This window comes from Eretmochelys imbricata, chromosome 1 (genome assembly GCF_965152235.1).
Source record: "Eretmochelys imbricata isolate rEreImb1 chromosome 1, rEreImb1.hap1, whole genome shotgun sequence".
Lineage (NCBI taxonomy): Eukaryota > Metazoa > Chordata > Testudines > Cheloniidae > Eretmochelys > Eretmochelys imbricata.
In genome coordinates, this window is record NC_135572.1 from 332,618,649 (window position 1) to 332,641,498 (window position 22,850).

The 22,850-nt window shown below is 39.9% G+C and overlaps 1 protein-coding gene across 2 annotated transcripts in view; it reads right to left on the reverse strand.

Moving 5' to 3' along the window:
- Positions 1-545: 545 nt before the first annotated feature.
- The window catches only part of PIK3CG (phosphatidylinositol-4,5-bisphosphate 3-kinase catalytic subunit gamma), a 54,506-nt gene continuing 32,201 nt past the window's right edge, over positions 546-22,850 (reverse strand). For both annotated transcript variants that reach the window (XM_077835464.1, XM_077835454.1), the window contains exons 6-11: positions 15,909-16,055; positions 14,974-15,064; positions 9,284-9,414; positions 7,891-8,002; positions 6,717-6,874; positions 546-3,355 (exon numbers count right to left, since the gene is read on the reverse strand). In XM_077835464.1, the coding sequence (XP_077691590.1) occupies positions 3,074-3,355; positions 6,717-6,874; positions 7,891-8,002; positions 9,284-9,414; positions 14,974-15,064; positions 15,909-16,055 (921 nt within the window). In that variant the 3' untranslated portion in view covers positions 546-3,073. The remainder of the gene's footprint in view (positions 3,356-6,716; positions 6,875-7,890; positions 8,003-9,283; positions 9,415-14,973; positions 15,065-15,908; positions 16,056-22,850) is intronic.

The following is a 22,850-nucleotide window of genomic DNA, read 5'->3' on the forward strand; positions in this document are numbered from 1 at the left end:
AGCCTCAAATCCTATTTTCATGCTATATAGTGCTTTAATTGATAAGGTTTTTGTCAGCTTGTAGCACATAATAAACTGCTGATACATGCTTTAAACTTAGTAGTAGATTGTAAACTTCTCTCCCAGGGTTAGATTGCTGTTAGATCTTTATTTACATGAACAAGTTTGCTTATGAATGGCATTACCTGGCAAAATTGCGACCATTGTTTCAGATATTGCTGACTCAAGTGTTCTAATATTATCAGCAGACAATTTAATTTAAAATCATAGCACAATTTAAATCAAGTTTGCTTTAAACAACAGAACCAAGGTTTATAAAATCCCATTAGAAAATGGGGGTTTGCCCTCAGGGTGGATAATCATGAAACTGGAGTCTTCTCTTTTATTTCATGTTGACAAAGTCCCTAGAATTAGGAGGGTGGGGAGGGCTGTTTGTGGAGTTTTAGACTTAAGAATAAAAATGTCCTCAAAGCTGGGCTCTGAAGAACATTTCTTCAAGAAGTTCCATACATGTTTTTTTAAATTATTGGAGAAACAGAAGACTATTTATTTTTGAAAAAGAAATCCTTTTATTTCATGATTTATCATCAAATAAGAGAGAATTCATTTCAGGACTATAGAGCACAAAACCAAGAATATCATGTTACAGACACAATACTAATCATACATTACACCTCAGCATGCTTTTAAACCCATTTTGCACAGGGTCATTATGTGTCAGAATGGAAAATGATTTCATAACAACATGTAAGCATTTTGGACCTCCTCATCAGAATTTACCGTATACATCAAAGATACCTTTGTGGAGAGCAACCAATTAAGCACCTCCATTTAAAAACTAAAAATTCGCTATATCTCTCATAATTGAGATACCAACTACAGTACATTTATTCCAAATATTTTAAAAGCACACTCAGTAATTCTTGTTAAAATCTAAGCAACAGTGTGAAATGATAGATACAAACAACAACAGAAATTAGCAAATCTAGTTGATCATCTGAGTTTAACGTAGAACCCATGTCAATATGTAATGAAAGAAGCAACTACATAGGCACAAGTGCGAATAGGCCACACTGTAAGCTGTCTTCTCTCTTTGGTAAAATCAATTAATCAGCAGGGAGAGTATTTTAATAATTTAAGTCAGAAGCAAAATTCATGCTATAAATTGTGTTTTGCTTTTTCTTATATTAATAGGATCAATTAATTATTTTCAGATATGCTATTAGAGAAATAGTTAAAAATATACACCTAATATTGCCCACAGTATTTCCTTGTCTTTAGATTTAGTTTATACTTAAATTAAAAATAAACAATTCCTTTCATAAATAGCTTCTCAATAGTCAATTATTTTAAAAGAACTTTAAAAATAAAACAAACACTATAAATAGCAAAATATACACAATTTCAAAGATTACATTTCGTTCCTGATTGGTATAACTTGAAAATATGTCACTGAAGAATAAATAACCTTTGGGCTTCTTAAACATTTGGCAAAATGTCAATTGTTCTTAGAGAAGATTCTTTTAAGGAACAAGGAAGTTACTTTTATAAAGCTTTTAATGTATAGGCAGAATTCCAGTAATTTCACAAGAAAACTATATAAGCATCAAGATTCAACATAATATATTGGATGTTCATTTAAAAAAGGAACTTAAAAATGACAATTGAAACTCTTAAACTTAAAAGAAAATTATCGGAGCAAACCCAGGAACTTTAAGGTAAAGGAGATGGTCTGTAGGCACTTCTGTGGAAGGGCCAATTAGGCCTTTGGTTTTATGGTTCAGGAAGCTACACCAGTGGTAATGTCAGGTTCTCCCTAGACCACAGTTTCTCAACCTTTGGGTTAGGACACAAAACTGGGTCACCAGAATGTTTCCGAAGGTTTTGTGGCAGCTCCTGTGGCTCTAGTCCCACAGGGCTGGCTGGGCTCACTCCCTCCTCCTACCGCTGCAACCTGTGGGGTCCCAGCACCACTCAGGTTTGGCCCAGCTATCAACAGGACAGGAGTCCAGGTAAGCCAAACTTGAGTGAGTGACACTGCAACCCAATGAGCCAAGTCACAACTCCATTCACACAAATTTAATCCAGGCAGGGCCACACCTGAGCGGTGCGGCAACCTTGCAGGTTGCAACACCCAGAGCCGAGAGCCAAGCACAGCTAGCCCTACAGCACAAGAGCTGCAGGAGCCGCCACTGTGGGGTGAGTGCCAGGCAGGACCCGACCCCCCCAGAGACAGGATCTGACTGAAACCATCCCAGGGCCTCTACCCCCAGATTATTTAGTGGGTCATGACAAGCCATAAACTTTTATAAATGGGTCTTGAGCCTTTTTCTTTTTTTTAAAACCACCAACTGTTTTTTCCACCAATGTAGTTAATCCATCTCTCAGAGGTGGTGTATAGGCCAATGGAAAAATTCTTCCGTCGACCTAGCTGTGGTTACACGGGTGGTGAGCATGAAATTGTTCACAACCCTGAGCAACATAGCTAGGTTGATCTAATTTTTAAACTTAGACTCTCTTTCAGGCCTGGTCAAGGAGGAACAAGGAGTTAAGGAAAGGATGAAGGAGAAGAATGAGGGTGAAGAACAGTTGGTAATAAAGCCCTCCTGAAGAAGTATACGCCCTGTAGGAGAACTTACAATCAGATTATTTAAAATGAATAAATAAAAATCCTCCTTCTCTTGAAGGGCCTGACAAACATGCATAATTTCGGGGAAAGTCACAGGGCACCCATGTTTCAGTTCCCAGGCTATCATCATGCTCCACTCCCTGCTTTGTCTTTTTCTGAAGCTACAGTGAAGACAAATGGGAAAATTGTAGGCCACATCAGTAAAGCTACTAACAAATAAAAAACAGTATTTGCAATGTCAGCAACTCCAGAAAATCTGTTTCTGTAAGAAACAGATTGACGTTCTTGAAGTTCAGGGCAAAGCGGTTTGCCATTTTTAGAAGTCCTATTTAAACTGTTAGCAAATTAAAAGGCAACTTTGATGGTTCAATTACTAGTAAGCTGTAAATAAACACCCAAACTTGTTAATGTTCTAGTTATATCCATAGTTATTTTACAGAAACATTAGGCAGAATGCTTTTCTACTCCTTGTTTGATTCCAAGCACAAGATGTAGAAACCAGTTAAACTGCACAGTCCAGCCTTTATCTCTGCAAACCTCAATCTGATCCAGGAAATGCTTTTTAGCATCTTCCTCGTTTTTACCTACAGTTAGAGCATCCCGGATATATTCAATATCTTCTTTGCTGGTTAATTGGGGCATTCCAGTCATTAGCATCATGGAAAACAGAATGATCAGCAGGTTTGTGTGATGTCGAAGAGCGAGATAAGCCTTCACACAAATGTCCTACACAAGGGAAGAAAGTTTTGTTAACTGACTGAGCAGACTGAAACAGAAGGTTTTAGGAAGCTCATTTAGGAACTTGCTTAAATTTCAATTACACAATACTAATCTACCATGTTAATTTGCTAACACTTAATTTCCCTACTATTCATTTTAACAGAAACATTAAGCTAACTTCCCCATCCATTGCTCTGGATGCTTGGTAGCTACTGAGGCATGCGTCCATGTTTTGTTGAAAAAACTAAAGGGCTTTTTGTAACAGCATTACATAAATTAATCAAACATAAGCTTTTTAGTGAAAAAGAGGATTTAAGTTTATTTTCCTAATATGTAATAATTGCCTGTAACAATGAAAGAAACCTCATTAATTTACCATCTTTCTTTACAATCAGTAGCATTTCCATTTATCACAGGAGAATCCAAACCAACTCACTTTGTAATAACAACAAGGAGTCCTCGTAGCACCTTAGAGACTAACATATTTATTTGGGCATAAGCTTTCGTGGATTAAAACCCACTTCATCAGCTGCATGAAGTGGAAATACAGTAGAGAGGTATAAATACACATCATATGAAAAGATTGGAGTTGCCTTACCAAGTGGGGGGGTAAGTGCTAACGAGCCAGTTCAATTAAGGTGGAAGTGGGCTGTTCTCAACAGTTGACAAGAAGGGAGGAAAAAATCACTTTTGTAATGCCAATGAGTTAAACGTAATCAAGGTGGCCCATTTCAAACAGTTGACAAAAAGGTGTATCAGCAGGGGGAAATTAGGTTTTGTAGTGACCCATCCACTCCCAGTCTTTATTCAGGCCTAATTTGATGGTTTCCAGTTTGCAAATTAATTCCAGTTCTGTAGTTTCTCGTTGGAGTCTGTTTTTGAAGGTTTTTTGTTGAAGAATTGTCACTTTTAAGTCTGTTATTGAGTGTCCAGGGAGACTGAAGTGTTCTCCTACTGGTTTTTGAATGTTATAATTCTTGATGTCAGATTTGTGTCCATTTATTCTTTTGCGTAGAGACTGTCTGGTTTGGCCAATGTACATGGCAGAGGGGCATTGCTGGCACATGATGGCATATATCACATTGGTAGATTGGTAGCACATCTACCAATGTGAAATATGAACCGTTTAACTACTTTTTATCTGGTTATTGGCAAAAGTGGAAATTAGACTGCCCATCTTACGTGCAACAATGTCCGTATAATTTAGAGGACTGCAATTTAGATTTTGGGGGAAAGATTGTGATTTAAGGCCCACACCAGAATTCAGCTTTGTCTACATTAGAGATTTTTGCAGTAGTGTAGCTTCCCAGACCCTGGGGAAAGTCATACTGTCCCATGTCCCAGTTTACACTGGTTCAGTGCATCAACACTGGGGAATGGCAGTACAGTGTAGCTACCATGTCTTCCCACAGTTCCCTTGGGGTATATTTTCTTGCTGTCTATCTACTCACTGCTTCCAGACTGATCACCACCTACCAATTCACACTCGCATTTGAACCCCACATTCATGCATGGCTTACACAGCGTCTGCAACAGCACTTCTGCTCTGGTTCACAGCTATGTTCGGTTCAAATCCTCCTTTGAAGGGGGGTTCAACTCTCCTACCTTCCAACAGCCTAGCTTTATAAAAGACTTTGCAATAGTTTGACTTTTAAATGTTCTATCACCTTACAAATATGGTGGATCTGTAGGTCACTTGGAATTCTGCACTGCAAGAGCAATAAAATCCTTTCACACTAACATGATGCTAGAATTGCTTTTGATTCAAAATAAAGGCTCAAAACCAGCAGCGGGTACTCACTTACTTTTAGAGGCACAGGTTGGAAAATGGCAGCTGCCTTGTGTTTAGAAATGGAAATTTCATTTCAGAAAAGCTTATTTAAAGATGGAACAACACATACAGGTTCAAATATAGAAGATTTTACCCGAAAAAATGCCCACTTTAAACATCTCAGAGCAGCAGCACTGGAAGCCATTATCTTGTTATCTTTCTTAAGCCTACTAAATTTCTTCTGCAGGTCCTATATAACACTACAAAGTCATGTGCTTAGCCATTTTAGAAGGCCTCGTTGTTAAAGTGATAGCACTCCAGGGAAGGAAACACTATCCTACACTTAGGACATATGAAAAAAAAAAACACTATAAAACCTGCCACAGTTCAGGACAACTGGAAATTTCTATTCAGAAACAGAATTCCAGGACTGAAATAGGCATGCAGATCAGGAGTGAGCTTCCCTGGCATAGCAGTTAGAAGTATGCACAGCACCTGCTCACACTATGGCTGACTCTAGCAAATTCCATTAGTCTTCTCTAATTTTATATATATCAAAACTTAATAATAAATATAAATGGTCTAGTGAAAATGATTCTATTAACTGGGTCTAACAGAATACACCCCTGTATTCACATACTAAACACTGTTGTAATAATTTTGTCCAAGTCATGTCTTGTAAGGTGTCATCTGAAATCTTGTAATTTGTTGGTCAGTATCGTCCTGATAAAATGTGTGGCAACATTATATGTAAAGTTATAAGATTGCCCTGTATGATGTTCTTAACACATGTTCCAAACCCCACAGCCCTGCCCAAACAGAAATAGCTATTTTTCTGACTTTTATGTCTCATTACTTGTACCCACTTAAAATCTTCTCTTTGTAGTTAATAAACATGTTTTATTGTATCATCTAATCCAATGTGTTTAAATTTAAGTGCCTGAATAATTATCTGAGATAATAAGACGCCATATCATTCCCTTTAAAGAGTAATAGAGTTAAAATACTTTGTACTCTCCAGGAAAAGGCTGAGCAATACAGGGCATACATTTCTGGTGGGAAAGGGGATGTGGTGTGGTCACCTAGCAGTATAACCAAGGCTGGGGAGAGCCACAGTGTAACCCAGAATGGTTGGCAGGCTGCAGTTACACACAGACACTCAGGGTGTGGTTTGCATGCAAGAAGGCTGTTTGTGAGTGGCCCAAGTGGGAGCTACTTCAGCAAGACATTGTAAAGCACCCCAGGTTGCAGGGCAGGGGTGACACAGCTGCTCATTAGTCTGGACTGTATCCTGGTAGGTAATACTGGGTGATCCCATTCAAAACATGAAATAGAGTAACAGGTCTTCCCATTCATTTCCATTGCAGGGTAATGCTGTCCCATGCAGCTCTGTATGTGCCTTTTGAATTCTAGTTCCCATAATCATATAGGTAATTTGAGAACTTAGTTGGGCCTAAAATAGCCCAGAATTTGATTTTGGTTCAGTACATTTTATTAACAGGGAAGTCTTAAATTTTAAAGACTAAGGCACCAAATGTTAGTCTCAAAAAATAAAACACTGTTTAACTTATTTATATCAGAAGATTGACTCCTTACCTGAAATTTACTGAAATGCAGACTTGTCTTCTTTCCAGAAGTTCCCATGACAAAAAGAAAATCTGGTGTCAACACAAAAGGGACTCTTTCCTTATTAATTCCAAGGAAGCTTTTGTAATTCCCAAGAATATGGCCAAAGTCAATATGAAAGAGATTACCTTTATAAGAAAGTGAATTCAAGATTAGGCTGATAAATAAGTAGCAGACAAATATTTCCACAGGCATCCATAATACTATGGATAGCAACCTTTTAATGGTTTATCTTATATTAGTTTACTAAATATAACTCTGGTTTACTAGAACAGACTATCATCATATCCTCTGAGCAAAATATTTATTGTTCAGATTTTTTGCATCCCTTAATAAGCAGGCAGAACTGCTATATCTTTATCCATTTCTGTTAGTGGCATTGTTACTATTGGGACCTTATAACATATACATCACAAGTCACATGATAAAATAAGTTGTACCATGAAAACTTGTGCCTTAAATCCATAGCACCATATACCCTTGTGGAAAAGCCCTCATAAAATACAATAGAGATGAAACCAATGCGGTTCCACAGAAATTATTCCTTTAGGATTTAATACATAATACAACCCTTTCTGTAGTTATTTTTTTAACCACAATATAGATATCTGTAACAAAGATACACTATATTCTGTATTCATTAATTCTGCAGGATCTTTTCATAAAGGTATATATGAGTTCATTGGAAACCAAGTCATTTCACTAACAGCCCAATTCTGCCCATTAAACTCAACCAGAGTTGCATCCATGTTTCTGATGGTAGAATTAGGGTGCTAAAGTTGTTGATTTTGTTTTACTTTTTTTGAATTTGGGTTTTACACACATTAAAAAAAAATACACAGGAAAAACAGCTGAAATAAATGTCCATAAAGCTACACCAGTAGCACAGAATCCATGCACTTCAATAAAAATGTTACCAAACCTATTTATGTTACATGATTAAACATTTCCACCCTAACTTCTAGTCAGTGCAGTCTTACATATCAGTGAGTCAGTTTAAATACTAATGTTAATAAATAAAAGGTGCACAGATATGATGAATAATGAGTAAGATGTAAATATCAATTAAATATCTGTTAAAACACACAGCTAATAAAGCATACCCAGTCCCTATTTTAAGTATGTCATTCATAAAAAACCTCACCTGATTCTGTAATCATAATGTTGTCATTGTGTCTGTCTCCTATTCCAAGTACAAAGGTTGCCACACAGTAACCAGAACAAGAATAAACAAATCTTTCCACTGCTGCCTGAAACTAATTAATAGCAAGAATAAAAGTAAGAATATTCTATTGCTTATATCAGTGTTTCTCAAACAATTTATCATTGTAGACCACATATGCGGCCCACAATGTGGTACCTGGGCCGCAGATTGAGAACCACAGGGACCCCGCAAAGCTCCCCACAGACCCTTATGCCCAGCGCCTCCCACCCAGATTCCCCTCCACAGATGGGGCCAGGAGCAGAGTCCTGGGTGGGAAACCGGGGGGCAGGAACTCTGGACCCCGCCATGCGGGGCTGGGTAGCAGCCCCGACCCTGGACCCCAGACCCCTGTTGTGTGGGGCCTGGCGGCAGCCTGGACCAGATCTCTGTTGTGTAGGGCTGGGCAGCAGCTCTGACCCTGGATCTCCACTGTGCGGGGCTGGCGACCCTGACCCTGGAGCCTGTGGGGCCGGGTGGCATCCCTGTACCGCAAACTCCTGCTAGGTGGGACTGGGCAGCAGCCCCAGAGCCTGTACCCTGTGGGGCTGGCTGGCAGCCCCAGACCCCAGATTCTCGCTGGGCTGGGCAGCCAGGAACCCAGACTCCACCACACAGCCAGGGGACCTTCACCATACAGCTGGGCTGCAGCTGTGTGCTAATTGGGCTGCATGTGGCCCGCAGGCTGAGAATCACTGGCTTATATAGAACACTTCACCTTCAAATCTCTGTATAGACATTAAGAGCAGGATCCTACAGTGCACTCAGCACCTTGCAGGATCAGGCCCTTATTAATTACCACAACACACCTGTGAGCTACATTTATATTGTTGTCCCAATTTTACAGAGGAAAAACACGTGCAGAAGATTAATGATTTGCCCAAAGCCACACAGCAAATCAGTGTGAAAGCCAGTGTCAGCTCCCAGTCCCATGCTTAACCCTAACCATGCTGGCTTTTACCATCTTCCTAACAGTGCTTGCTTTAATCAGCTCGCCATGCATCACTTCCAAATACCATCCACAAAAGGGATAAAAAAGCACCTTGTTACTCAGGACTATGACTGTTAGCTTTCGTTTTGCCCTGTTACATGACACCCCATCATACGCACCCTAGTACTTGTTCTGCTACAACACGCAGTAACATTTATTTTTAAAGGAAAAACAAACTACGTTAATGAAACCTGTGAACCAATTTAAAACAACAACAAAACAGAATAATTTACAAAGAGGATGCAGTGTGTGTGTTACAGAACACTTTTGGGATTTTCAATGGGACTTGTGCACCTAAGTCACTTAGGTGCTTTTGATAATCCAATTCAAAGTGTAAGAATTTACCTTTTCTTCAATCACACATCTGTCTTTCAACCACTGATTTAGTATTTCATCCTTAAATGCACCTGTGTTGCCAACTGTACTTTGCTGAATTTTGGCAATTGTTGTAGCATCTTTCACAATTTCAATCATTCCTACAAAAGACAAGGAGGAAATAAAAATTTTATTTTCTAAAACATTTTAGTTATTATATATATAAAACCAATGCTGTCTGCATATTATTTCATAGAACCACAAAGTCACAGATTGAAGGTCTTATATTCTGTTGAGATATTTACATTAGGAGGTTGCATTGTCACAACTCAGTCATTTTGTCTCAAAGCAACACTACAGTACAAATATTGCAAATGTAATATCAGGGTATCATCCATGGCTTTGTGGTTCTGTGCTACTATTTCACACACTATCTCCCCTCTCCCCTGCTCTTACACATAGATATTAGGAAGGAATATCGGGATAGTTTTCTTTTCTCTTTCCCTTTCCGATCCCTGGGAGAGATTCCTGATGGCTCCAGTTCTTCTGTGCTGTGCTCCCTGCACTGCCTCAAGTTTCTGGCAGCATGGGGAACACTCCTGTGCTCAGAATCCTGCATGCTCTGCCTGAGTACACATTTCTATCTGTCTCGGTTCTTAGCCTGAACTTGTTACCATAGTCTCTGAGGGCCTCACAAATAAGAGAAAGACAACATAGTAATCTCTTCCTCCCCCCATACTCTCTGCCAAATCCTCCTACTGGGAGGAAATAACTATTTAATTCTGAGCATGTGTGTAGTTTTTTTTAAAGTAACAATTATTATGATACAGTGAAGTTAAAGTATAATGAATTTTACATTTTGCTTTGCACATGGTGATGTTCACAGCCACTCTTATCTCACATGGAAGTGAATTCCAGTCACTTGGTCCAGCTATTAAGACGGATATCTCTCCTGTACACAAAAGCCTCCCTCTGTTGGTCAACTCTTTTGTGGTTCCAGTGGAACACAGCTATCCTGGGAGGCCAATCAGAGGGAGGGGTGATCTCTTAGGTTGCTAGGGCCAATCCTATTGAGCGTGTTGATTACTGGGAAAACGCACTTGAATTTGACTCTGTTTCACAGGGAGGCAGTGCAGAGAGGAAAGCACCGGGTTGATGTGCTTCTGGTAATCCGTGTTGCTAAACAGGTACTTTCTACACTCTGTAGACTAACAAATTTATTGGAGCATAAGCTTTCGTGGGCTACAGCCCACTTCATAGGATGCATAAAATGGAACACATAGTAAGAAGAAAATTATATATATATACACACATACATACATACAGATAAGCTGGAAGTTGCCATACAAACTGCGAGAGGCTAATTAGGCAAGATGAGCTATTATCAGCAGGAGAAAAAAAACTTTTGTAGTGATAATCAAGATGGCCCATTTGTACAGTTGACAAGAAGGTGTGAGGATACTTAACTTTAGGGAAATAGATTCAATATGTGTAATGACCCAGCCACTCCCAGTCTCTGTTCAAACCCAAGTTAATGGTATCTAGTTTGCACATTAATTCAAGCGCAGCAGTTTCTCCTTGGAGTCTGTTTTTGAAGCTTTTCTGTTGCAAAATTGCCACCCTTAAATCTTTTACTGAGTGGCCAGAGAGGTTGAAGGACGCACCACACACAATCCATTGTCTACAGCCTAGCTCTAAGATAGAACCGCATTTGCTCCAATCCCTCAGACAGAGACAAACATCTACAAGATCTCTGCCAAGCATTCTTAAAACTACAATACCCACCTGCTGAAGTGAAAAAACAGATTGACAGAGCCAGAAGAGTACCCAGAAGTCACCTACTACAGGACAGGCCCAACAAAGAAAATAACAGAACACCACTAACTGCCATCTTCAGCCCCCAACTAAAACCTCTCCAGCGCATCATCAAAGATTTACAACCTATCCTGAAAAATGATCCCTCACTCTCACAGATCTTGGAAGACAGACCAGTCCTCGCTTACAGACAGCCCCCCAACCTGAAGCAAATACTCTCCAGCAACCAACACCGCACAACAAAAACACTAACCCAGGAACCTATCCTTGCAACAAAGCCTGATGCCAACTCTGTCCACATATTTATTCAAGTAACACCATCATAGGACCTAATCACATTAGCCACGCCATCAGGGGCTCGTTCACCTGCACATCTCCCAATGTAATATATGTCATCATGTGCCAGCAATGCCCCTCTGCCATGTACATTGGCCAAACTGGACAGTCTCTACCCAAAAGAATAAATGGACACAAATCTGACATCAGGAATCATAACATTCAAAAACCGGTAGGAGAACACTTCAACCTCTCTGGCCACTCAGTAAAAGATTTAAGGGTGGCAATTTTGCAACAGAAAAGCTTCAAAAACAGACTCCAAGGAGAAACTGCTGCGCTTGAATTAATGTGCAGACTAGATACCATTAACTTGGGTTTGAATAGAGACTGGGAGTGGCTGGGTCATTACACATACTGAATCTATTTCCCTAAAGTTAAGTATCCTCACACCTTCTTGTCAACTGTCCAAATGGGCAATCTTGATTTTCACTACAAAAGTTTTTTTCTCCTACTGATAATAGCTCATCTTGCCTAATTAGCCTCTCACAGTTTGTATGGCAACTTCCAACTTATCTGTATGTATATATATTTCTTCTTACTATATGTTCCATTCTATGGATCCGATGAAGTGAGCTGTAGCTCACGAAAGCTTATGCTCAAATAAATTTGTTAGTCTCTAAGGTGCCACAAGTACTCCTTTTCTTTTTGCGAATACAGACTAACACGGCTGCTACTCTGAAACCTTTCTACACTCTGTAACAGATGGAGCCTCTTCAGAGCTGGCAGCTTCATTCACAGGTATAATGATCAGCAATAATCACATCCAGTGGTCACAAGCACGTGCATCCCCCTGCTCACATCTGAGTCTGACACAATAAGATGCAGCATTCTGGCCAACAATGCATCAGAGAGAGTGTTTTTTAGAGCAGGGATTGTTTGGGCATTCATTAGCAGTGAGGAATGCAGAGGCCCGCAAGGCTGCAAACTTGATCTTGAGGCACTACACATGAAGTGAGTCCTTCAAAGTGCTTCCCTCTTCCCACCAAAATCATCTTGATTTTGCTTGCATCCGGCTTCAGCTGGCTGCTCTCCCATCCAGGTACTGAAAAACGATTCTTTTCTATATTTGATGTTAAGGGAATTTAGAACTGAGTAGTCTCCATATTGCTGGAACTTCAATCTGTGTTGGCTCACAAACAGCAGCTTCATATATAAGTTGAATAACATTGGGGAGAAAAATGAGATTTGGGGAAATCTGCAAGTGAATGCTCTGGCAGACCACTTGCCTATCATGACCCTCTGGTTTTGGTCCAAGAGAATGTAACCTCCAGGAGACCTCAAAGTGGTGCACCAAAGAGTCACATATTGAAGAACACTAGTTTAACCTGAGAAAACATACAGTAATGAGCTGAGACTGTCCCTTCATTTGACCAACAACCTCCTTTTTTTTGTGGTATGGAGGGGTACACAATTCTTAGATCCATCACATGGAAAGGGGAATCTATGAAGTGCAAAAGAATATATTTTCTTGAAATAAAAAATTGGGAGCATACTAAAAACCCATAAAAGAAGAGAGAGTAATGTGAGCTATAAATTGAGTTTAAGGACCTTGTAATAACTGGCAGATTTTTCCCCCCTGCAATTCTATTTTTACGTTATTGGATAGTTTTAAGATAAATTTATATGGAATAAAATTCAGTCTTACAGCTTCTGGAAAATAATATGTTTTCTTAAAAAAGGGTCTAACGAAGAGGCTGCAAAATTTGAAAACGTTTTAACATTAACAATTAATGGTAAAATACATGTATCAAGTAATATTTTCACATATCATTCATGTTTCATTTCCTTTGATTTTCATTTTATATAATTTGAATAGTAATCTCTGATTTTAAAAACATAATATGTATCAAGAAAGAGAAATATCCTTTATATAGAAACATCCTGCATTTTCATAAGCATGCATTTGGGACTGCTGCATTTCTCAGAAATCATGAAGTCATGAATGAGTAATGCAGGTGACCGCAAAGCAACCTTGATGAAATCTTTCCACTGCAACATCACATATTCTCTATGCCACATATTTTTAGCTTTTAGAAAAATTACTTTAGAGAATTCTTAATTTTAGCAGTACTGCTTTCATATTATTCTGCCTATAAAGCAGTTTCTGTTGCAGGGGGGGAAGAGGAAAGTTTTAAAAAAAAAAGTTTATTGTGAAGAATGTGGGAAATACCTGTATTATTTTCTGTGAATATTATGTAGACCTCTGCCTATTTGATTACTATCATGCTGTCATCTGCTATGTGGGTGCAAAAAGTTAACTCAGTCCTGGGAAGGTCTGAGTGTCTCCAGGAAACCAAAGTTAATTACTTTAGTCCTTGTCTATGCTTAAAAAGGAATGCCAGTATAGCTATACTGACAAACCCTGTAGTGGAGATGCAGCTTGTACCATCAAAAGACTTCTTTTGCCAGCATAGCTTAAACCTGTTCCCCAAATGGAATAAGCTACACCAGCGCAAAAGGTATAACTTTTTGCTGGTATAACCGTTTGTGTACACTGGGATTTTTGCTAGCATAGCTGTGTCAGTTAGAGGTGACTTCGCCTCACTCCTAACCAACATAGCTATGTTGGCAAAACTTTTAAGTGAAGATTAAGCTACAGCCATGTTTACACTAGAATCACTTTACTGGTATTTCTATACTGGCAAAGCACTCTTCGTGTGGATGTAGCTACACCAGCGAAACTGCATTTTGTGGTGGAATAGTAAAAACTATCCTCACAAGTGAAACAAACTATTCCAGTAAATGTGCAGTTTTGCTGGGATAGCTACATCTACACTAGGGGCTTTTGTTGACATAGCTATGTCAGTAAGGGGTCACACTTCTTCACGCTCCTGAGTGACATAGCTGTACCGGCAGAAGTCACCAGTATAGATCAGACCTTAGACAGCCCCAGTCATCATTGTTTAACAAATAATACTGGTGTCAAGGCCTTTGAAGTTTTGTCCCTGTCAAAGTTGGACACAATACTCCCTTGGCAATGAGGGGATGGGGGCATGGACACAAAGAACAAAGGAGCGAGTTTGATTTTAAAAAGGACACCCCCTGAAGTTCAGGAGAGATGGAGAAAAACAGGGTCTGCAGAAAAACAAATTGTAACCTGGCTCCCAGAAGAGTGGGGGTTCCAGGGATAAGTCAGGCCAACCAACATCTTGGAGAAAATGTGAAGCTTTCGGTAAGACAATAGGTGTATGGGCTTCATGTTGTTTTAACTCATCTTTCTCTAATTGCTGTGTACCTACGGATAAATAAATAACACTTTGCTTTGAGGAAGCTGATTGGTGTCATTGCATTGTCATACTGATGACAGCTCCCGGGGGGAAGCATATAGCAGGGGCCAAACCCAGTTTGGGTAAACAGGAGTGGTGATTCCATTCAGAGAAATGCAAGTGCTGGGCCTATCAACTTGAAAGCGATGCTTAGGGAGGGACTGAGAGAGGGGTCAAAAGTAAGGCTCACCCTAGAGCCATGACTTACACAGAGACATACAATATAAACTTTATGTGTAATTTTTGTTATTTGTTACCACAATGACATTCTGAAATCTACTGATCTCATCAAGTGTACTGTACCTATTTTATTTCCCGTAGAAATGCAACCATATGGCAACAAACACAGGTCCAAGGATTCTGCTTCCCAAATGGATTCCATAATTCGAAGAATCTAGTCATAAAAACAATATAAATTTTATAGCACTCCATCTTCAAAAACACTTTACAAAACAACTAATTAACCCGGTCCATAATCTTGTGAGACAAGTCAGTAGCATTATCTCATTTTACAGATGGAGAAGCGGAGACAGAAAGAATAAATGATCCATCTGAGGCCACAGAGATAGTCAGTGGCAGATCTGGAATTAGAACGTTATACTTCTTGGCTCTCAGTCCTGTCCTCACATCATGCTCCTCTCCCTGATAAAACATACATATTTATTGTATACCATATTTTAACAGACAAGAACTGACCACATTACGAAACACCAACTTCTAAGTATATCCTCAAAAAATGCTAATATTGGTAAACCGGGCGATTGGAACACCATCATCAGACCAACCAGCAAAGTCATATAGGAGAAATGCAATCTGTCACTCTCTTTTATCTTTGTAAGTTTACAAAAAATATGTTTTTCCTTTAGTGGGAAATGGATCATAATGGCCAAAATGACAGATTAAATTTTGTAGGATAGTTAAGGTGTGAAATTTATGAAAGAAACTCAGTCTCAATTCTACCATCTAGCCAAATGCATGCAGGAGGAATAGGACAGGAGGAACGAGGTGCAAAGGTGACATAAAGTACCAATATGACATAAAAAAAATGGAGGCCCTAGTCCTGGTTGGGGCCTCTAAGCAGTACCATAGTATGATTTAATAAATAATAAGTTCATGTTTCAAGTGTACCATAAATACAATTTACATACATATTTGACAGGAAAAGGTTTGTTTTTTTTCCCCCAACACTTTATTCACATGGCTCTTATACATATCACATAGCAGTTTAGCAATCATACCTGTAAAATAAGCATATCCTGGCGAAGGTCATCTCCATGTTTGAAGATAATGCCTATGGTTTCATTTGATAGGGCTGTGGGGTCTGCACATTTAAATTCAAGCCAAAGTGGCTTTTTCTTGGATGCCATTACTTTGCATTTTTCAATCTGTAAAAGATTAATTCATTATCTAAGCTTTTTACTCCTGTTGGCACATCAGAGTCAACACAGCTAACATAGAATTAGCTGCAGATTCTACTCCTTTTTATGCATCATCAACACATTGTTTACAAAATTCCAATCAGTTATGCCTGTGGAAACACATTTAAAGGTTGGGGGAGAAAGGTGTTATTCAGTTGCCAGAGAAGGCCTAATTTAGCTTGCAGAACTTTTAATACTAGTGATGGTGCATGAGCTGGAAAGAACCCAGCTTGACTCAAAGCACAGACTAAATTTATAGAATTGGCCGTTAAAAAATGAACAGCATCATCTTCTGAACTGTGAACCAAGAATATGAGATTCTGAAATCACAGGGAGACAATAAGCATGGAAACCCACAATAGCAGTTTTACTGTTACTTTGCAGAGTAGAAACACACATTTAATTACCTTCCCCTCTCCCCCCAGAAATGACTCCTATGGACTTCATTTTGAGTGAACTGGGTCCTATGTCTCTGGATTCTGTTTGATTCTATTTTAAACATCAGTGAAACATGGTATTTTAAAAACCATGAACACACTTTGAACAAGAAAATTACATCTTTGCGGGCATCTGAAGCTAAATCAATTGTAAGTACAAATCTTTATCAAGTCTCAAGGGACAAGATAAACCTGGGATGTAAAGATCTGGCTCCACATAAACACCACATGGACAGAGCATGCTGTACAGGGATTGGTTCCTGAAAAGTAATCAAGCCAATCATGACACATATGATGCAATGTATGGCTAAGAATGCATATGTAGTCTGTGTTAGTGAAAATGTGTACGTATAAGGTAAAGTTTTGCTGTGTAACTTTGGATGTGTGGTATGCCCTATAATATACCCACCCCCTGCACTTGTCGTCAACATAGCTTTGCTGTATGCCACAGAAAGGAACATGAGTGAAGAGACTGGAGTCGAACTGAGTTCTTGGGGAACTGATTGGAAGAGGTCTCAGGAAAACACCAATATAGTGGTTCAGTGACTTGGATTCAATTCATCTGGAGCAGGTAATGTATAGTTTATTATATATGTAGCTTTACTTGCAAGGATCACAACCCAAAAGTTTAGCAATGGCATTGGAAGGATGTAAATTTCAGGTTTCGGGGCACTGGAGGAGTGGATTAGATCTAAAGGAGGTCCCTATCGACTCCCCCAAAGAAATTACAGGGGGGACTGGAACCAGGTAGACAAGGAACTCCAATAAGTAGTGTTAGACAAGAAATGCAAGAAAAAGAAACAAAAAACCATGTTATTAAATTATTATACAGAAGTCTCTCCTAAAGAGAAATTAAGTAACATACAGGGAATAGAGGGAGCTACTTTGGATTCCTATAGAAAGGAATGTCTGGCAGAGCACGACGAAGGTATATGTTGAATGACACTGAAACTTTAAAGAATAAAGACCAATGGGAGACCATGAAGAGAACAGTAATTGTAGCTAAAGAATGAATGCAAACAAGCACAAAGATCAGATCAGATTCATGAAGAGAAATTGGCTAAGAAATGTGTCACTTTGGGAGCTAAGTTTCAGAGTAGCAGCCATGTTAGTCTGTATCCGCAAAAAGAAGAGGAATAGTTGTGGCACCTTAGAGACTAACAAATTTATATGACCATAAGCTTTCGTGAGCTACAATTTACTTCATCCGATGAAGTGAGCTGTAGCTCATGAAAGCTCATGCTCAAATAAATCTGTTAGTCTCTAAGGTGTCACAAGTTCTCCTTTTCTTTTTTGGGAGCTAAGTGAGTGATTTAAGGAAAGAGAGTGAGGAGTTAAAGGGAATATTTATGCAGATGTTAAAAATGTTAGCGTGCTTAAAGGATTAAGCAGGCTGGTATAATAAAGGTATTGGGCGTAACATTCAGTAAGGGAAAAGAGAATGCTTGGTTTGATAAAAAATACCTGGTTACAGCAGTACAACTTGGTCCAGTCTTGCCTAGTGGAACCCTGGTAGTCAAACAAATTACACAAGGGGAGGTCAGGTGGTGACAACTACCACCACTGTGCTTTTGTCCCCAGGAATCTTTACAGTCATTCCGAAGGAGAATGGCCATTGAATGGTCTATAAATAATCAATTGTAAAGGACTGCCTTAAGCAAAGAGACACTCTGATTTGAATCATTGGACTATGGACAATTTAGTCAAAATCACTAAAAAGAAATAAGGGGTTTCCATTTGAACGTGGCTGCCTCCAAATGTACAAGTAGGGAATGTAGTCAGGGTACAGTTTGTAAAATATAATTAGAGCAAAACAAGTGGTGTTGATTAAAATACTTAAAAGAAACGCAAATATATTTGTGTAATTATATAAGGTTTTACAAACACTTGTGTTTGTTTTACTAAACAAACACTCCTGGTTTGTAAAATCCTATTTTGTAGGTCAAAAATAAATTGGCTTTTAAAAGATTCTACTAAAAATCCATTTCAATCTTTGATTCAAAGTTGCAAACACTGACAGGCACTTTTTGAGCAGCTGCCAAGGCTTGCTGGTAGTCTTTGCTAAATTCTTCCCTCCCCCCACTGAAGCCAAGCACATGTAGCTTGTGTCATTTGGCTTTGTTACCTCAGTGTTTTTATGAAGTTCAGCATCTTTTTAAATAAGGGCTAGAGCACATGATTGCGGCTGTGGCAGGAATGGCCAGAACCAAGAAAGTAGTGAGAGACTCTGCATCCTCTTGTAATGAATCAGCAGCCGAAAGAGCTGCAAGATGAAAATGAAAAATTAAAGAGACAGTAAACCTCTGGAGTAACAGCAAAGGTGTGTATGGGAGGGTGGGAGGCATTGTTAAAGGAGTAGCAATGTTTTGAACACTGAGCCTTAAGATGGCTCTAGTAATCAGACAGACAATCGTTTTCATAGGGGTACATGGAAACTTTTTATTCACAAAACAAACAGTTACACTTGATGTGAAAATTAATATGCCTAACAAGATCTTATGGCAAATAAAGGGTGAGAGATGCGCTATGGAAGATTCCCATGGTACATGCAGCATGTCTCGTAAGAGAGAAAAAACAAATGTAAATTAATTAAAACCATATAAAGGCTCCAAATAGGAGCCACAACAGGTTGTTTTCTCTTTTTCAGATGGCTGTGCGCTTTGGAAGCGGAAATCAACCCAGTACCAAGCAAGATCAGTGAATATAAGAAATGAATCTAAAGTATTAACGCTTTTATCCAAAAGTTTTGTTTAATTGTAGTGCAAAATAAATTTAATTAAAAAGTAAAAACCTATATGGAAGTGTTTTGTAAATGGAAAACTAAGCAATTATATAAAAGATTGAAATAGCCTAGATTTTAAACAAAATCCAACTAATGGCTTAGGGTTAAATTAAGGACATATTTCTTAGTAAATTTTAGTTTATTAATGTGCCAATTGTTATTGAATTTCACCAATCTGCCATCATGGGGGTTTGCTCAAAAATCGTTTAAAACGATTGAAAGGACTTCATGCACAAAAAAGTAAACTTTTAAAATGCATAATCCTGCCAAGGTCAGGAAGCAACAAAACCTGGAGGGATCCTGACATGGGAGTTGAGCTTTTTGGGACTGGTATATCACTTTGAAACCAAGATGACATCATCAGTGACAGGTATCACAAACCTGGGGAGGCTGAGCCTCCCCAGCCAGGTGTGGCCCCACCCATGCTCCATCCTGAGGCCCCCTCCTGCTTCCCACCACTTCCCCCATAGCCCCAGCCCAGGCAGGCTGCTCCTCTTCCCCAAAGTGGGCTGGGGCTGGGACTAGGGTGGGACGGCCTGTGGCCTGGGGGCACTCGGGCAGGGTGGCCTGAGGCTGGGGGGCAGGTGGCTGCGGTAGGGGACTCGGGGCTCTGGTGGGACAGGGGTGGGTCTCAGGCACAAGGGGTGGGGCCAGAGGCTAGTGTCTCCAAATGGGTGGCTCACGCGTTGCACATGGTTGACAGAGAGGCTGTGGGAACATGAACAAGCATATCAACAGAAGCTAGCAGCAGAAGTACTGCACCTGTTACATGAGCAAGGGTTTCAGCCAGAATTAGCATCTAGAGTACTGCATTTTGAAAATCAACAAAGCAAAAAATTTATTGATAAAGAATTTTAAACGTAGGATGTTGTAAATGTTTTTTTTTAAATGTACGAGGTAAAGTTAATTTATCATGAAAGATAAAAGGCAAAAACAATGACATACTATGTAAGATAAAAGAGGCCTTAAGTGACAACAAAGAGGGTTGCCCTATTTTATCACCACAGAAATGTTAAAAAATTGGTACAAGGGATGTAATATTAATTGATACAGGGTAAGAAATTTAACAAGGGTCCAATAACATGAAGTTAAATGTGAAAAGCACTACAACTCGTCCGCTGTGGAAGAAGTTTTATTTTCCCTCCTCAAATACTGTTGCAAGACAATGCGAAGTCCAGAAAGCTCCAGACTTGTACTTCTGCTTGCACCTGGAGGGCACTTACATGTGCAGGTGTAAGAGTTGCCAGCATGTGGGTTCACTCTGTGGGAATAGTCTTCCAATTGCACAGTACAGCTGAGATGCTGGGATGTTGGTAAGGTAAAAACTGCCTATGTAGGTGATGACAAGTATTGTGTGGTGGCAACGTTAAAATTACCAAAGGATGCTTTAAAGGCAGAGGAAGCTTATAGTGTGGGATTAGATCCTGCTGGGTTCTACCTGCAGAGGTGAAGTTGCATCCCCTGCTTCATACTTTGAGCCTAATATTAATGGTAGTTCAAATTATTACAACTACTGTGGTTTTGGCGATGTGTTGCTGGTTAGTAAACTTGAAAAAGAACACAAAGATGGAATAGGACACAAATGAAACAAATACTAACATAAAAAACAAGAACATTAAAGGAGTGGAAATGTAGGCCTGGCTTGCCATAACTTGCCTCATTTCTTAGTGGGCAGGATTGGGAAGATGAATGGAAGGTTAAGTTGTAAATAGGGGCTTACCAAGCAGTATCCTGGAATCAGGTGGTCTGTGCTAGCTAAAATAAGCTGGAACACTCTGATGCTAGACAACGGACAAGATAAACTTGGAATGTAAAGATCAGGCCCCACATGAACAGCACATGGATAGAGCATGCTGTACAGGGATTCGTTCCTGAAAAGTAATCAAGCCAATCATGACACACATGATGCAATATATGGCTAAGAATGCATGAGAGACTAAATATTGAAAATTTCAGCCCAAAAGGGTTTTAAATTTATGAGAAAATAGAAAAAATGTGTTTGAATAGAAAGTGGAACTCACAATGGACTAAAGTAACCACTGTAATAAACATTTCTTTGTTCACACATTACTTTGAGTTTAGTGTCCAAGGAATGAAAGAAAGGGATAGACCATGAGTAACTGTCTATCTGCCTTCTGATGTCACACCATTGGCCACAGTTCCCCGTTCCCGGCCAATGAGAGATGCGGGAGGGGGTGCCCGGCAGCCATGGCAACGCACGGAGCGCTCTGCTGCCCCCCGGGCTGCAGGGACGTTGTGCCGGCCGCTTCAGGGAGCAGCGCGGGGCCACTGGGGGGCAATCTGGCCCACGGGCTGTAGTTTGCCCACCCCTGGCCTGGAGGTAGGCCGGGGGTGGGCTGCTTGGCGGGCCGCAGGAAATAGCTGGCCCACGGGCCGTGTGTTTAAGACCCCTGATCTACAGTATCTGAATAGCCCATCAACTGCTTAATTGATTCTATCGTCATACCACATCAACCTCTTAATTTGGTAGACACGTGTCTGTGATCATGTTGCAGTGACTGGCATTTACTGTCTATCTAGGTATTTACAGTATACAACATTTTCATTAATGAAGTATGAATGTAGAGACTTTTACACCACTGGCCATTTTACACAAAATAGATTGAGACTGAATTAGTTATGTTAGAAGGAAGGTCCACATCGTGATTGCTTTTATTGTATTTGGATAAATGTAACACTTCTGCATATACAAAGCCATCAGTGCTTTTCTTCCTACACAGTGCAATAGATTATTTTCTGTATCACCATCACAAATTCTATCCTAAAATGCTTTCAGAATTAAATGATACTTACAAAAATAAGGTAATAACTCAAGGCAGAGAGAAAGAAAAAGGCAATGAAAAGAACTTTTAAGCTGAGATTTGAAATAAAACAGCAATTTGGTATATTGAAGAGATACAGAAAGTCTATTCTAAATGGCAGAGGAGAAGACTTTTGTATCAACAATGGCTCAATGATGGGGAGATGCAGGGGACAGATCAGTATAAGATGGGTAGTGCAATGACTGGGGCATGGGCAGTCCGACCTAGTGGTTGGAGCAGGAATCAGGCCTAATGGTTAGAGCAGAGGGTCAAAACCAAAGACAATGTCAGGTACGAAGCTGAAGGTCAGCGCTGGAGACAAAGTCGGGTGGTAAGCCAGGGATCAGAGCTGAGGACAGCATCAGGGGTAAGGCAGAGCAGCAGGGGCCAAAGTAGAGCAGGACAGCAGGAACTGGGAGTAGACAGGGGTCTGGGATGGGAGGACAGGAACCAGGAGCAGGCAGGGAAGCAGGAAACAGGAACAGGAAGTAATGCAGGACTCAGGAGTCAGGTAAGCCGAGGTAGTCACAGCCAGCCAAGGATTCCGCTACTTGCTCGCACAACTTCCTGTAGTTACTTCCTGGTTTATGTTGTGCTCCTTAGCCAGCTGGGGGTCTGGATGTTTCCCCCAGTGTTTTGGGGCAGGGCCCTCTGCAAGCTAGACCTTCCTTGAACCTGTCCCTAGTTACTCAGGTGAGCTGCGGGGGGCAGTCGTGGCCTG